Here is a 15309-nt window from a genome sequence, read left to right as displayed (position 1 = left end):
GAGTCGGCTTTAAACATAAAGACATGGTATCTGAACTATCGACTTTTCTGTAACTATCTGCACATTGTAGTTTTTCTGCGGAAAACACGTGTCTCAGTTTGCAGCTCTCGTTTTTTTTTTTTTTTTTGGTTTTTCCTGGCCCCGGACGCTCTTTACGCGCTCTTTGTTTAAAAAGTTTGTAAAAAAAAAAGTTTTACAGCTTTCAGCACGAAGCTTTCGATCAAGTCACAGCGTCGGATGAAGAGTCCGTGAACTCATCTGGTCCGGACTCCGCCGATAGTGGAGATGAAGCCGACTTCATTGCAGGGATTGATCCATCCATCGACATGTAAGTAAAGAAATATAGCACTGAAAGAATTTCGCTCCAAATATTTTATTATTGTTGTTTTATTATTATTATTATTATTATTATTATTATTATTATTATATATTACATCTAACACACCTTATAACTTGTGTGCAGTGTAGATGATGTTAAAGAGGAGGACATGGAGGTTTGTATTTCTGGAGGAGGCAGAGGAAGAGGAAGTGAAGGGAAAGAGAAGCTCCCCGGCGATGAAACCGGCTGGAAAACCGAAAAAGACCCCGACAACCTGCCGTTCCCGCCTCCGCATTTCTTCCCCAGAAGAAGAGCAGGTGTGCAGCCACCTCTCTCAGAGCACGTGGAGAACCCATCTCCATCTCCGAGCTGTTCAGGATGTTCCTCGACCAGGCGGCGGTCAAAACGCTGTGCGCCAACACGAACAAAAACATCGCTGTGGACAAAAAGTTCAAATGGATGGAGGCGACGGAGGCCAACGCTGTACATGGGGATCCTGAAGACTTTTGGCGCACCAGCTCCATCTTCTGCGTCCCGGAATCCTCAGAGGGTCACGTCCGGAGACCGGTTCCTCAACATCGCTGGGAACGTTCACCTGAGCGACCCCGCGGAAGATGCCTTCAACGACAGCAGGAAAAGCCACGGACGTAGTTTACGCGTAGCCTGCAAAGCCGTGTACCACCCCCAAGCAAAACCTCTCCGTGGGCGAGCGCATGGTAGCCGCCGAGACCGCAGTCGCCCTGAAGCGGTACGTGAGGAATAAGTCGTCGACAAAGTGCGGGGTGAAGCTTTTTCGTGCTGTGTGACATCACAGGCTACACCGCGGACTTCAACGTTTACACGGGGAAGTCCGCTCACGTCACCGGGAAGGGGCAAAGGTCATTTGACGCGGTGACGTCTCTGGTTGACAAAAACTTCCCTGGGGTCTGGTTACCACATTTTACTGCGACCGCTTTCACATACACCAGCCCGGCGCTGTTCCGTCACCTGCACGACCTTAGGGGTTCGGATCCTGCGAGACATTTCGGGACAGAAGAAGTGGCGTCCCGAGAACAAAACTCAACGCCCTGACGGGAGAAATCCCCCCGCGAGGGGGTCGATCAGGTGGATCAGAGATGGAGCGCTCCTCTTCGTCAAGTGGATGGACGGATGGACGGGAGGTGGGCGTGTGCTCCACTCTGCACGCCGCTGCTTTCTCGGGGGGGGGGGGACGCCGTGAGAAGAGCCGCCATGGTCGGCGGGAAATGGAAAGCGATGGAGGTGCCGGTGCCATCGGCCGTGAAGGACTTCAACAGCTTCATGAGGAGAGTCGACCTGTCGGAGCAGCTGATTGGCTCCTGTTCCTCCTCGCCGAGGAAAAACCAGGAAGTGGTACGTGACGGCGCCATCGTCGAAGGCGCGTCCGGCTCAAAGAAAGCGACGCGGGGGACGCAGGAAGTGCAGGGTGTGTGCGGGAAGTGCACTCCCTTCATGTGCGAGGAGTGTAAAGTGTAAAGTGGCGCTGTGCGTCATCGTGGACGGAAACTGTCACAAGGTTTTTCACAGCTCCACTGTGATTAGTCCACTTTTATGAATGATATTCATCCCTGATTGTGAATGGATTTTGCACTTTAAAATGAAATGTATGATGATAAGTGTGTAGCAGGTTTGAATTGCACTATTGTACAGAGTGTTTGAGTTTACTTTCGTTTGTGTTACAGTTTATAAAATCAGTGAGTTATGAAAACACTGAAAACTGAGTCTGTGAAACTTTTTTATATCAAACTATTTATATTATTTATAAAAAAATATGTGCATCTCCTCCTCTTCCCCTCCCCCTTTTCCTCCTGTTCCTCCTCCTGTTCTTCACCTCCCTCTCATCTTCCCCATCCTCCTCCTCTTCCTCCTTCCTCTTTTTTTCTCCTCCCTCATTCTCATTTTCTTCCTCCTCTTTGCTTCCTCCCTCCTCTTCTTCCTCTCTTCCTTCTCCTTCCTCCCCTTCCCTCCCTCCTCTCCCTCCTTCTTCTCCTCCCTCCTCCTCCCACTCCCTCTCATCCTCCCCCTCCTCCTCTTCTCTTTTTCTCCCTCCTCCTCTTCTCCCTCTTTCTCCTCTTCTTCTTTCCCATCACCCTCTTCCTCTTTTTTCTCCTCCCTCTTCCTCCTTTTCTTCCTCCTCCCTCTCCTCCCTTGTCTTCTCCCTCCTCCCTCCTCTTCTTCCTCTCCTTCTCCTCCCTCCTCCTCCCACTCCCTCATCCTCCTCCCTCCTCTTCTCTTTTCTCTTTTTTCTCCCTCCTTCTCTTCTTTCTCCTCCTTCCTCATTTTTTCCCTCCACTTCCTCTCCCTCCTCCTCCCTTGTCTTCTCCCTCCTCCCTCCTCTTTTTCCTCTCCTCCTCCTATTGCTCTTCTTCTCCTTCCTCCCCTTCCCCCCCTCCCCTCCTTCTTCTCCTCCCTCCATTTCCCCCGCTCTTCCTCTTCTTCACCTCCCTCCTCCTCCCACTCCCTCTCATCCTCCTCTTCTCTTTTTTCTCCTCTTCTCCCTCTTCCTCCTTTTCTTCCTCCTCTTTGTTTCCCCCCTCCTCCCTTGTCTTCTCCCTCCTCTTCTTCGTCTCCTCCTCCTTCTCCTTCCTCCCCTTTCCTCCCTCCTCCTCCTTCTCCTCCTCTTCTCCTTTCTCTTTTTTCTCCCTCCTCCCCTTCTCTCCCTTTCTCTTCTTCTTTTCCATCACCCTCTTCTCCTCTTTCTCCTCCTTCCTCTTTTTTCTCCTCCCTCATCCTCATTTTCTTCCTCCACTTCATCTCCCTCTTCCTCCTTTTCTTCCTCCTCTTTACTTCCTCCCTCCTCCCTTGTCTTCTCCCTCCCCCTCCTTCTTCTCCTCCTCCTCCTTCCTCCTCCTTCTCCTCCTCTTCTCCTTTCTCTTTTCAGTCCCCTCCTCACCCACCGCCTTTCTCTCCCCTCTTACGTTTCCCCATCACCCGCTCTCCTCTTTCTCTGTCCTCCTCTTTTTTTCGCTTCAGCGTCTTCCTCTTGTGTTCTTCCTCCTGCTGATACTTCCGTCCCTCCTCCCTTGTCTTCTCCCCCCTCCCTCCTCCCCCTCCTTCTTCTCCTCCTCCCTCCTCCTCCTCCTCCTTCTCTTCCTCTTCCTCCTTTCTCTCCGTTGCAGATCCACGCTCCTCAACCCACCGGCCTCTTCTCTAACACCGGCAGCAAGTAAGTAACGTTGCCGCTGACTGACAACCGGCGCCTCCTTGTTCTCTGTCCCCCGTGAAGTTTATTTAGAAGAAAAAATGCGAATTGATGTAATTTCGAGGCGTTTACAGGAGCTCGTGCTGGTGTTAGCCCGAGCTAGCTAGCTAGCTAGCGGCTAGCTGAATGGAGCTAGCAGCCGGTCGGCTTCACTTCGCTTTAGTCATTTCAGGATTTTAAACGCAAATATAAATATAAAGAAACGACTCATTTATTGTCACGTTTATTAAATAAATAAAAAACAGCGATAATTATATTATACGTCACATGTTAGCTGGCTAGCTAGCTTAAAGTGAAGGCTAACGTTAGCATCTTGCTCTACAGGATTTTCTCCACATGACACGACACATCTTTTAACCTGAAGGGTTGTAGCCTTTAAAATAACTCAAATAAATAATTAAATATGAGCTGTTTCATCTGGAAATATGAGCCGGAATAGATGGAAGTTATTGTTAATGATGAGAGAGAATTTACAGCAGCAAAAACTGATGGTTAAAAACATAATAACCGGTATTTGATGATTTTTAGGATTTATTTTGGTCTGTTTGTTCTATGTCACCCTTATAAATGACTATTATAATCTAGATATACCACTGGCTTTACATTAATTAAATGCACAACCACTTGCTGGTTAAATTAATGCATTTTAGACTCAGTCCTGCACTAACTCAGGTTAATTATTGCTCTAATGTTGAAGTGGTGTCAAGATAATTCAACGATATGACCAAAAACGTTATACTGGATTGAATTAAACACATATCTGTTTTTTTTTAAAGCTTTGTTTTACCGTGTTTAGCCTTCTAGGTATAATGTCAAAATAATAGGAACACGTGTCATTCTCAGCGTGTCTGACTCATAAGGGTTTTAATTTGATTCCATGTAAAGTAATTTAGAGATTTTTTTTTTTCCAATTTCCAGGGATTTTGTGGCATTTCCTCAACATTTTACCTCTAGTTTGACGTCTTGTTCACAGGACTGTGTCATTGTGTGCAGTTTTTTAAGGCCTGTGTAATCAGGCTTGTAGCCTCTGTCATGTTTTGCATCTTGAACCTAAGATTCGCTGGACGCTTTTGTAATTAGAAATATGCTGGAAGTTGTGTGCATGTAAATTAAGATCGGTGTGAGTCAGAAAATGCTGTCACGGTTAGAAACATTAGGAAGAATGTCTTTGATGTAAGAAGAATAAATGCAGAATGTGGCTTTAATATTCTGTGGATGCACTTTTTTTATGTGCCTTCAGTATAAATGAACAGATTTTGTTTTCTTTCATTGTGGTTATTCAGGCAACTATAAAAAGTTCAATCATCTTCTGTCACTTAAAATAAATGTTAAATTAATTAGTTATATTATCATTTTTTGAAGTGATTTCCTCTTTTTATTACGTTATAGGAATAAAATTACAAGTCTAGAGAGCAAACAATGACGAATTAGCCTCATATATCTTATTTTGTGTGTGTTATTTTTCTCCTGAAACTAACGGCGCTGTGTGTGACACATTTCTCCGTTACCACTGTAGTTTATTTTTATCCTACACGCTGCCAGAAACGCTGAGCGGGGCTGCAGGTCTGCAGCTAAAAATAACCCCCCTCAAATACAGCACTGTGTGTTTACGAGTGTTTACTCTAAACCGACGGCGCCCGGGCTGAGTCTGCATCCGCGAAAAAAAACACTGTGTTTAACTCTGACAAATGCATAATTAAAACATCGTGTATCTAATGGATGGATATGTCATCAGAGCTGTGCACCCTAATAGCTTCTAAAAACTAAACCGAATGCAGCTCATGAGTCAGTTTGTGTACAGATGTGCTTCAGGTTTCTTTTAAAAGGTATTAAACTGTGAGAAACTACTCGCATTGAGTCGTAGATACTTAAATGGATGCTAAGATACGGCAAATATGTGCATGCTAGAGATGAATTAAACACATGCAGACTAATTTAAATGATGCAGTAGGATCCAAAGTGTTTCAGACTAAATGTTTTTGCAGGGCTGGATCGACTGAACCTTTAGCGACGTAGTTTTATTGATCAGTAGCTATGAAGTGCTGTGAACTTTGTTCCATCTTAACAGGAAATAAAAAAGGTCTTTGCAGCCAATTTGCCCCGATGGCAGCTCATTGAGGAAAAATCCATAAAAGTTGGCACGTAAATGCACAGTTTGTGTCCTAGTATTGCTCAGAATCAGCATTCAGAGTTTCTGTGTTCACCGCTGCCAAGTGGCTAATTAGCCTGATTTACTAATTAGGTTTTTTTTTTTTTAATTCATTTTGATGATAAGGAAAATAGACTGACTCTTGTACAACCATGTAAAAAAAAAAAAAAAAAAAAAGGGAACATTTGGGATGAATCCAAGGTGTTCTTGGAAAACACTGGCATCTCGTATTGATTTAATTTTCCTTTTCATCCAGAACTAAAAGGACGGATCATGTTCAGTCTGTAAAGTGGTCGACGCTCATGTTAAACTGTTGTTTTTTTTTGTCAGAACTCTTTAACGCATCGCTTCTTTCTTTCATCTTGCATTCAGAATTTGACAAGTGAGTATTCCTCATAACACGTCTGAGCTCTTTTTCTTTTTTTTTTTTTTGTTGTATTTCATGGTTTTATTCCTTGTATCCTTGTATTTAAATTGTACTGTTGAGGTCGTGATTGTTGAATTTCTTTTCTTGGCTTGCGTCAAACTGGATGAAAAGAACGCGTTGAGCCTTTGACTTTGATTGTAGTTTGAGCTCGACACCTTCACCCAGGAAGGTGAGTTGAGAGCTTGAATTAGATATTATGATACGAGTCAAACAGGAAATGACTTCCCAAAAAAAAGAGAGCAGCATTAGCGGTGGATCTGGTTTTAGTAACCTCCAAATGATGGAAGGGAACTCATTTACTGTAACAACAGGATACTAAGATGGAAAGAAAGCATGGTTTGTTTGGTTTTGCATGATTCTTTTTTGTTGTTGTTTTTTGCATGAACATGCCAGCGCTTCTTACTGGTCTGTTATAAGCTAAGCTAACATGGATGCTAATGTTCTACTAATAATCAGACAAATAAGCCCAACCAGAATAAAAATGCCTCCTCAATCAGACCAGACGATCCCAATCAGGACGTTTTGATAATCTGTTCAATAATAATAATGAAACATTAGCTCCTAATAAGCTTGTAAACACTTGATCTGATTGGTCGTTTTAGACGTGAGGAGGGAAAGAAACCTGCAAACAAGTGAACAAAGCTGGAATCAGTGTTGGGCAGCAATGTTGAAAATGTGGAGATATCTTTATCTACTCAATTAATTCAATTTCATTTATAAAAAAAATTATATTTCTGCCAGATTTGATGCCCCACATTGGTTGGACCACTTTGCACATTTATTCTAATTCAAACTACCTGATTCAATCATTTTATTTCATATTTATTGATGTAAAACAATCTAATCTTATCTTCAGAAGGATTTCATTGGACTATTTTGATTTATTGCATGTTCATGTGTTGTTGTTTGCATGTTGCCCGTGTGTTGTGATGCTTTTAAACTTTATGAAACATGGAGTAAGGTGCATAATGCTGTGTCCTGTTCACGTGTGACGCTAATAATACTGAGGCTAAACCACAGAGGGAAACTTTTCTAGCTTTTGTACGACTAATGCTGCATTCGAAGGCAACTTGGAACTACTTGCTCAACTTGATTTTTTCAAAACTACCCAAGAACTACTTCTCTGTTGACGACCGTTTGTTGTTTATACACAAGAAAACAAAGCAAACCTGAAGATAAACAAGGATGTTTTCTCTGTATTTACCAGTTAACGAGCCACATCGAATGCAGCATAATTCACTCTCTGACAAACTGGACTCTTAAAAAGAAATCTGCATGTGTGTCTTGTGTTCCTGCCTCCTGCTCGTGCTTCACTGGAACTTATTTGTCGATTTATTTTTTTTATTTATAAGCCCCAGTGAATCATTTGCAGTAACCCTTTGTGTGTCTAAAACTTTGTGTCTCTCTCTAACTAATCCAAAAGCCTGTACCTGTTTTTTTTTTTTTTTGTATGCTTTTTTTTTATTTTCTTCTCTGCAACGGATCAAAGACGATGTCTAAGAAGATGCCCCCGTGCTCCGTAGAGGAGCAGCCGGAGCACGATCAGTTCCTCGGCCGCCGTCAGGCGGACCGGTCCGCGAAGGCAGCGCCGGGCTCCAGGAACCAGGCAGAACCGGGCCAGACGAACGGAGAGACTGCGTCGTCTTCCCCGGAGAGCGGCAGCTTGAACGGAGACGGAAAGCGCGGCGGGAAAAGCCGCCGGCGCAAGAAACGCTCGTCGAATCCCGAGAGCCGCCCGGAGGAGAAAGCCAACGAGGGTCGGGATGGAGAGAAGGCGGAAAAACAAACAACCAGTCCTCCACCTGCGGATCCCTGCGCCGGGCTGGTCGGCCTGCGGTCCGAGTGCGCTAACGTGTGGTTTGAACGAAGCGCCTACGAACGAGCCGAGAGCCTCTACCAGCGCTGGCTGGCGAGCTCCACCAATGGCACCACCCAGTCGAAGCGATCGCCTCCCTCCTCAGGGAAACGCTCCAACGCTCCATCCGCTGTGGCGGCTCCTCGTCCTCCTCCTCCTCCACCTTCTTCTTCTTCTCCGGGACCAGCTTGTCACCACGGCGACCAGGTGGCTTGCCACCACGTCGTGCAGGAAGTGTGGGTGAACAAGATGACGTTCGACCAGGCCGAGCGCCGCTTCGTCGAGGAGTCCACGCAGCTGTCGGTCCCCAACTCCCTGGACCTCCAGAGACCTCCTACCCGCTCCGCCGCGGCCAGGACTCCCGATGAAGGTTACCAGTCTCTAGCTCCGACTCCCGCGACGCCCGTCGTCCAACAAGCCGCCGCCGTCGCCCCGACCCCTCGGCAGTGGGTCAACGGACTTCCCCGCGTCCCGGTGGAGCTGCTCCGAGACGTGTGGCTGGAGAAACCGGCGTACGACCGCGCGGAAGCAGCCTTCTACCAAAGCCTGTACGGCAACAACTCCAGCAAACGATCCGGCTGCACCTCCACCTCCTCCTCCTCCGCCTCCTCGAGAAGTAACGACCACCCTCAGAGCCTCGTAGAAGAAGAAGAAGAGGAGGAGGATCAGGAGGAGGAGGAAGCCGCCGACGACGAGGAAAGACAGGCGGCCCCTCAGGGCAAAGCGGACGTCTTCCACGCTCTGCACCCGATCCAGGAGGAGGAGGAGGAACCGGCCGAGGCCCCGGAGAAGGAGGAGGGCGCGTCGGAGGCCGGGCCGGAGGCAGGGGCGCGCTTCTTCCTGCACCCGGACAGCGAGCGGGTGTGGCTAGACAAGCAGCGCTACGACGCTGCGGAGAGTCGTTTCCACGGCTGCGGCGGCGGCGGTAAAGCCGCTGCGGCCGCGAAGAAGGAGCGAAGGCCGGAAGCATCGTCAGTTTCCTCCAAGGCCCCACTGAGGGACAAGTATGACCAAACCGGGAGAATGGAACAGCTCCAGATGTTTCCGTTCATCTTTTCATTCGTTTTTTTATTTATTTTAAATCATCATTTGTTGGGGTTGTTCTTTTTTTCTTTTTTGAATGCGTGAATTTATTATTCATTTTGTTTTATTTACCTTTATTTTTTTTTCCAGTCGTCTTGGTTCACTCATTTCATTTTAGTTGATTTTTAATTTTTATTTATTTTTTTTTTTTTACCAACTTCCTTTAAGTGTTTTGTATGGTTGCATTTGTCTGTGTGGGAGAGAAATTTAAAAAAAAAAGAGTAGGAAATGGTTAAGATTTTAAAGCAGATAAACACGATTTAATGTGTAGTTAAGTAGTAAAAACAGTAAAACAGATTTCTTTTCCTGTTTCCTCCCCCTGACCTCTCTCCTGTGTTCTGTTCACACGTCCCTCTCTCGTCCTCCTCTCCTCCCTCTTTCTTTAGGAAAATGAGTGCAGTGGACTTTCTGGCCCAGGAGAAGATCTGGTTTGATAAACCTCGCTATGACGAGGCTGAGAGACGCTTCTACGAGCGCGTGAACGGCTCCGCGAAAACCACACAGGTAAAAGATCAGGTGACTTTCCACTGACACCACGTTATTATTTGATAATGATACTGATGCGAAGAGTCAGACTATATGTGCTGTGAAAGAATTAAATGTTAAATTACTGTATAAATGAATTAAAATGACTTTACTTATACCTACACATGACTTTTTTTTGTTTGTTTTTAAGGATGTTGGAGCCAACTCCATTTTGCAAGACATTGCTCGTGCTCGGGAAAACATCCAGAAATCTCTAGCAGGGGTGAGTATCGCTGCACAGACGTTTATACTCAAACTGTGACTTAACTCCTCGTCTCACATTTTCCACTTTTCTACAAACACGAGTGAATGATTAAACTCAGGCTTCATGGAAAAATATCCAACGTATTGGATAAAGTGTGTGAAGAACTGGTTTGTATCTGATTCTCGTTAAGTCGTCCTGGATATTTTCATTATAAATTCATCCATTTTCAGGTTCTTTATTCTGAATGTGATTCACAGATTTTACAACATTAACAACCTGGTCTGTTAAAAAAAATGTCTTTAATTATCTTGAAGTGAGAACAAACTAAACAGGCAGATTGTTTCTGGTTTAACTGCATTTGGTTCAAACTTGTCAGACTACATAATTTATTGTTATATCCGGATTAAAAGATCTGCACAGGAAACTAAATGCAGAAGCAGTTTGAAAAGGTCAGATTCCTACATGTGTCTCAGTCTAAATTCCAGGACTTTAAAGTGTAAACGTTAACAGAATCAAAGCTGCTTCCAGATGTTAGACGCTGAAATAAACTTTCAGTCTGAGCAAAGACGGACACACCTGAATTCAACCTTTTCCTTCGTCGGTGTAGCTGATGCTGACAGTCCTGTGGTTTGTTTTAAAGCTCAAAGTCATGTAGGCTGCACCCTAATGAGACATTTAAATGAGATTTATCTGTGATTGATTCACTGGGTAGTAGCGTATTATATTATATTAGTATTAGTTTGGATCGATGCAGAACGGATAAAGTTACCTGAGGAGGTTTACAAACATTTGTATGACTCATGTTTGGTGAAATTTCAGCAAAAGTTGCAGTTGCCATTGTTGTGAAAGTGAAGCAGGAAGTAGAAACAAACATTAACCCACAGCGCCAACTAGTGGTTGGTTGGTGATGTTACAGCGCAAACCAGACTGACGAGGTATAAATATAAAGAAAAGTTCATATCTATTATATACTTAACTGATAATACCATACATGACATTCTGTTTATTTATTACTCGTGTAGCTATTTTTTGTAGTTTAACTATAGGATCTAAATTTGATTCATAAAGTAGGTTATTTAGAGCCAACTAATAGATTATTTATTGAATGTGGCACATTAAAATTCTTGGATGTAGTTCAATTAAAAATATTAGAAATCATTTTTTGAGGGAAAATTTAAGAAGGCTCCTTATTTTTGAAATATGTAACACAAGAACAAATGTAAAATATAGATGTTTCAGTTTCTTGTTTCAAGTTATGTTTTATATCAGTGTTCAAAAAAAGCCCTGAAATGTAAAAGGGACATTAGATTTTGATTTAGTGATTTATTCCAAAGATGCAAATAATGTGTATATATAAGCAAATAAACAGACGGTTAATACAATCTAAGTAAAATAAAAAGCAATGAAAAAAGACAGACATAATTCATTGTAGCAATTGATTTTGTTTGTTCTTTTTTTCTATATTTGAAAAGTTTATTTGACTTTTGTTTCTTTCTGTAGATATTCAGTTGGATTTATTATCTAGGATAGAAGTTATCCTATGCTCACGGAAATAAAGAAATTAAAATGAAATGACTCGCACCGTTGCAGGCTCCATGGTTACAGCATCTACTATTAAAGAGGCTTTAGATGCTCCTTTTCTTTTCTGTTTTACTTTCCCTGGTTCTGTTCTTCCTTTCTCCTGATCCTGTCTCCTGTCTCCTACCTTAAAACCTCCCTCCTCCTTCCTTCCCTCCTTCCCTCCAGCTGAAGACCTCACTGTCTAACAGAGGGTCAGCTCCTCCTCCCTTAAGCCAACAGTCTGAGTTAGTAAGTGCCTCTAAGCCTGGTGTGTGACGCTGCTCTGAATCACACTCGGATGATTCCTCTGTGTGTGTGAAGTGTCGTAGACCAGATCCAAGTAGCTGCTTATCGCTCATACGTTTCCACCGGGGGGGTTTTTTCTGCTTCACGCTGCTGTAGATGCTTCTGAGTGTGATGAGAGGACGCGACGCTCTCACTAAACCGCATTCGTTTCTGTCTTGTGTTTTCTGATCTGAGCAGAGCAAGAACAGCAGCAACGGAGCCGATCAAGGAGAACTCGTCTCTCGCATCAACAGCCTGGAGCTGGAGAACCAGAGTTTACACAAAGGTGGGTTTTGGTTCTCAGCTCTGATTTAAAAAAAAATAACAAATGTGAACGTCTTTCCTTTCTTTACCTGCGTCTATTCTACTTTAATGTGCGATCTGAGATCTGCAGCTAAAATAATGAACAATTAACATAATTAAAAAACTATAAACATGGCATCTGTGGTTTTTAAAACTTGGGATTAACATACGTTGATTCAGTCGATGAAATAATTTGGCTTTAGAATTTAATTGCTTCCAATTATAACGCAACCAATTAACATAAAAAATGATAGAAAACCAACACTAATGGTCTTTAAGGATTTATTCGGTCACTTTGTAATTTGTTGCCAGTCTAGAGGAGCTTTGAGTTAATTAAACTTGCTCCTTATATGGACGTGCACATATGACAAAACATTATTTCATGCACGATGTCCACTTGAGTGGACTGAAATAAAAATATTTTTTTATCATAATAAATGGGAGTTTTTTTTGTCAAAGTTGCACATAAAGTTAATAATTGGTGTAAAAAAACAAAAAAAAACATAATAATTTGTTCTTTTTATGCCTAAAGATAAATAAAAACACTTTGGGAAAACAATCCTGACTGAGACTTTTATAATTCGTGCATGAAAGGACTAATAAAGAATAATCGGTTGATGATGAAACAGTCAGAAAAGTGGTATGATCATGTTGGATGATGGGTGTGTTTTTAAATTAAATTAGATTGAATTAAACTCTAAAATTTTTTCTTTTTTTTTTAGTCGAGCCCACTGAGTAAAATGTCAAAATAATAGGAACACGTGTGGATGCAACATGAATGTAAAGCTAAGATTTAATGCAGGACTAATAAACCAGAATGCATTAGTTTTACTAATGTACATGGAGGGAAAAGATCTTTATAAGAACCATTTGTCTCATCTTGTTTGAGCTCCACCTTGTCTCAGACGTCTGTGATGTTCTGGTTTGGTCTCGTGACTCTGGTTCTGTCTCTTCAGTGGTGGACGATTTGAGGGCAGCTCTCTCCAAACTGGAATGTCGGGTTTCGGTTCTTGAGAAATCTCCTGCTGCTGTGACTCCGGCTCCTTCAGTCCCCTACACAAACGTGAGTCTGCACCGACGTTTGCGTTTCGTTTGCATTTGAAACGAATGGAATAATTGCATTTGTGTAAGTGCTTCTTTATTTTCCCGTACAGGGCACTACTGTCCAGCAGAAGAGCAGCGCTCCAGTTAAAGACGACGTCGAAGAGGACGACGACGATGACATTGATCTGTTTGGTAGCGATGATGATGACGAAGAGGCAGAGAGACTCAAAGAGCAGCGGTTGAAAGAGTACGCGGAGAAAAAGGCGAAGAAGCCCGCCCTCATCGCCAAGTCCTCCATCCTCCTCGACGTCAAACCGGTGAGTTCTGCTCTGATCGGACGAATGAAACCGACTCGTATCTCCTGAGTGTGTCTTTATTTATTTTATTTTATTTTTAGTGGGACGACGAGACGGACATGGCGAAGCTGGAGGAGTGTGTGCGCTCGGTGCAGGCGGACGGTCTGTTGTGGGGGACGTCCAAACTGGTTCCCGTCGGCTACGGCATCAAGAAGCTGCAGATCGCGTGCGTGGTGGAGGACGACAAGGTGGGGACGGACATATTGGAGGAGGAGATCACCAAGTTTGAAGACTACGTGAGTACTCGGACACGTCTCTTTAGGGGTTTTATTGATCTAGATTAGTTCCTCAGGGTTTAGGTAGAAACTCGAGTAAACAAAACGGTTATTTATCATTTAATTCCAGACACTACAGGAGAATAAGGTCACATTTTTAACTAATAGATATCACCACTAAACTCCTCCATTAATACAATACTTTTTTTGTATTACAAGTTTTCTGTGAATTTATATTTAAATATGCACTAATTTCCATACATTTCCAGAACAGAAATCTGAATAATTCTTGTTTCATTTTGTTAAAGTATTAGATTTCCAGGTATTTACAGAGGGGACTTTGGATATCTTTTTTTTTTAATCTCTCCATAAATCAAAAAATACTCTCATCAGTCCAAAAAAATCAATTTTTGCATGTTTTTAGGAGTAAAATATTCTGTAAATCTCTGAATGATATATGAAAAACCCTGTAAATACCTGGAGAATGTAGTTAGGAATAAATCTGGAAAGACGACATTAGTTCGTTCTGATCAGAGTTTCCCACTTGAATGTTTCCGTGGTGTAAACAGTTTAACAGACTCAAAAGTGTCAGGTTGGACATACTTTTATTTTATTACATGAATATTTAAAGACACGTTAATTACAAAGTTAGTTAACAGAGCAGGCAGCTAAGGTTTAGTTGCAGGTTAGAATGAACATGTAAAGACGTGTTGAGGAGCTCCAGAATTACTTGACCATGTAATGTAATCAGCATTTCCATGAAACAGCCTTAAATGTCAGAGTTAAGTTGTAGCCCCCGTTTGACCCATTCATAAATAAACAGTGAGTAAACACTAGGGATGGGTAACGATACTTGGTACCATAATGGCACTGGTGCTGACCAGACCAAAAGGTTTTATTAGTGAACCTTCAAAAGACCTGCAACAAGGAGCTAACACCTGGAATTAGATTCAACATCTGACCACACGTTGCACAAGCCCAGAAATATAGAACGCCACTGGTTTTATTATGAATTTTATTTTATATTGGTTCATTTATTTCTTGCATTATTTAAATTGCCTTAAAAATATAAAGGCACAGTTTTTGGATAAAGTTTGTACTGTTTCTGGTACCTGATAGAACGACACCCATCCCCATAAACAGTCTGTTTGTATGAGTTAAAGCTACAGCGTTAAATGTTTGTCTCCCTCTTCTGGCAGCAGCAGTTATTACACACTCTGTCCTTTTTCCAACATCATGAGAACTATGTTTCATTCTCTCTGAATACCAGATAACACATAGAAACCAAATAGCATTTATTTTTCTAGCTGCTGTAGGTTTTGTCTTTAGTTCACAGCCATGTTGATGATTTAAAACGGAGCGATTATGTACATGGATCTACTTAAACCGTTCATTAAATCAACACTGTGAATTATTTTGTTTAGGCCGTGAACTTAATGGACTCGCAATATAACTTTAATAAATCTGGATGGAAACACTAACTAACTTTCTTCTGTTTGTGTTTCAGGTCCAGAGCGTCGACATAGCAGCTTTCAACAAGATCTGATCCCAGCACGTCTCCTCCCGTCTGTCGTCACTCTGTTTTCTGCTGATTGTATCTACGGTTAACACGAATAAAATCCAACTCTTGCACTGACGCTACCGAATCTCTGTCTCGTGAATTTAACACATTTTACACATCACACAGGAAATGAACAAATGGAAATATCCCTGAGAATAAACTGAAAGTTGTGTGCATAGTTCAGAGTAACAGCTCATTGGAG

The 15309-nt window shown here is 42.8% G+C and overlaps 1 protein-coding gene across 3 annotated transcripts; it reads left to right on the top strand.

Annotated features, from left to right (window-relative positions):
* The first annotated feature begins 3399 nt into the window (after window positions 1–3399).
* LOC125009463 lies at window positions 3400–15183 on the top strand. 3 transcript variants are annotated; one of them, XM_047587454.1, is made up of 12 exons: window positions 3400–3503; window positions 6061–6070; window positions 6257–6284; window positions 7605–8974; window positions 9440–9557; window positions 9730–9801; window positions 11530–11592; window positions 11827–11914; window positions 12888–12994; window positions 13086–13292; window positions 13373–13567; window positions 15054–15183. In XM_047587454.1, the coding sequence occupies exons 4-12, from the start codon at window positions 7608–7610 to the stop codon at window positions 15090–15092; spliced, it is 2256 nt and encodes a 751-aa protein (XP_047443410.1). In that variant the 5' UTR covers window positions 3400–3503; window positions 6061–6070; window positions 6257–6284; window positions 7605–7607; the 3' UTR covers window positions 15093–15183. The 3 variants fall into 3 exon arrangements, with proteins under 3 accessions (XP_047443410.1, XP_047443411.1, XP_047443412.1); XM_047587455.1 differs by having other exon boundaries at window positions 6019–6070; XM_047587456.1 differs by lacking the exons at window positions 3400–3503; window positions 6061–6070; window positions 11530–11592 and having other exon boundaries at window positions 6253–6284.
* Window positions 15184–15309: the final 126 nt, after the last annotated feature.

The sequence above is a fragment of the Mugil cephalus genome, chromosome 6, assembly GCF_022458985.1.
Source record: "Mugil cephalus isolate CIBA_MC_2020 chromosome 6, CIBA_Mcephalus_1.1, whole genome shotgun sequence".
In the NCBI taxonomy this organism is placed as follows: domain Eukaryota; kingdom Metazoa; phylum Chordata; class Actinopteri; order Mugiliformes; family Mugilidae; genus Mugil; species Mugil cephalus.
Note: the sequence above shows the minus strand (reverse complement) of the source record. Positions and strands in the feature narration are given on the sequence as shown.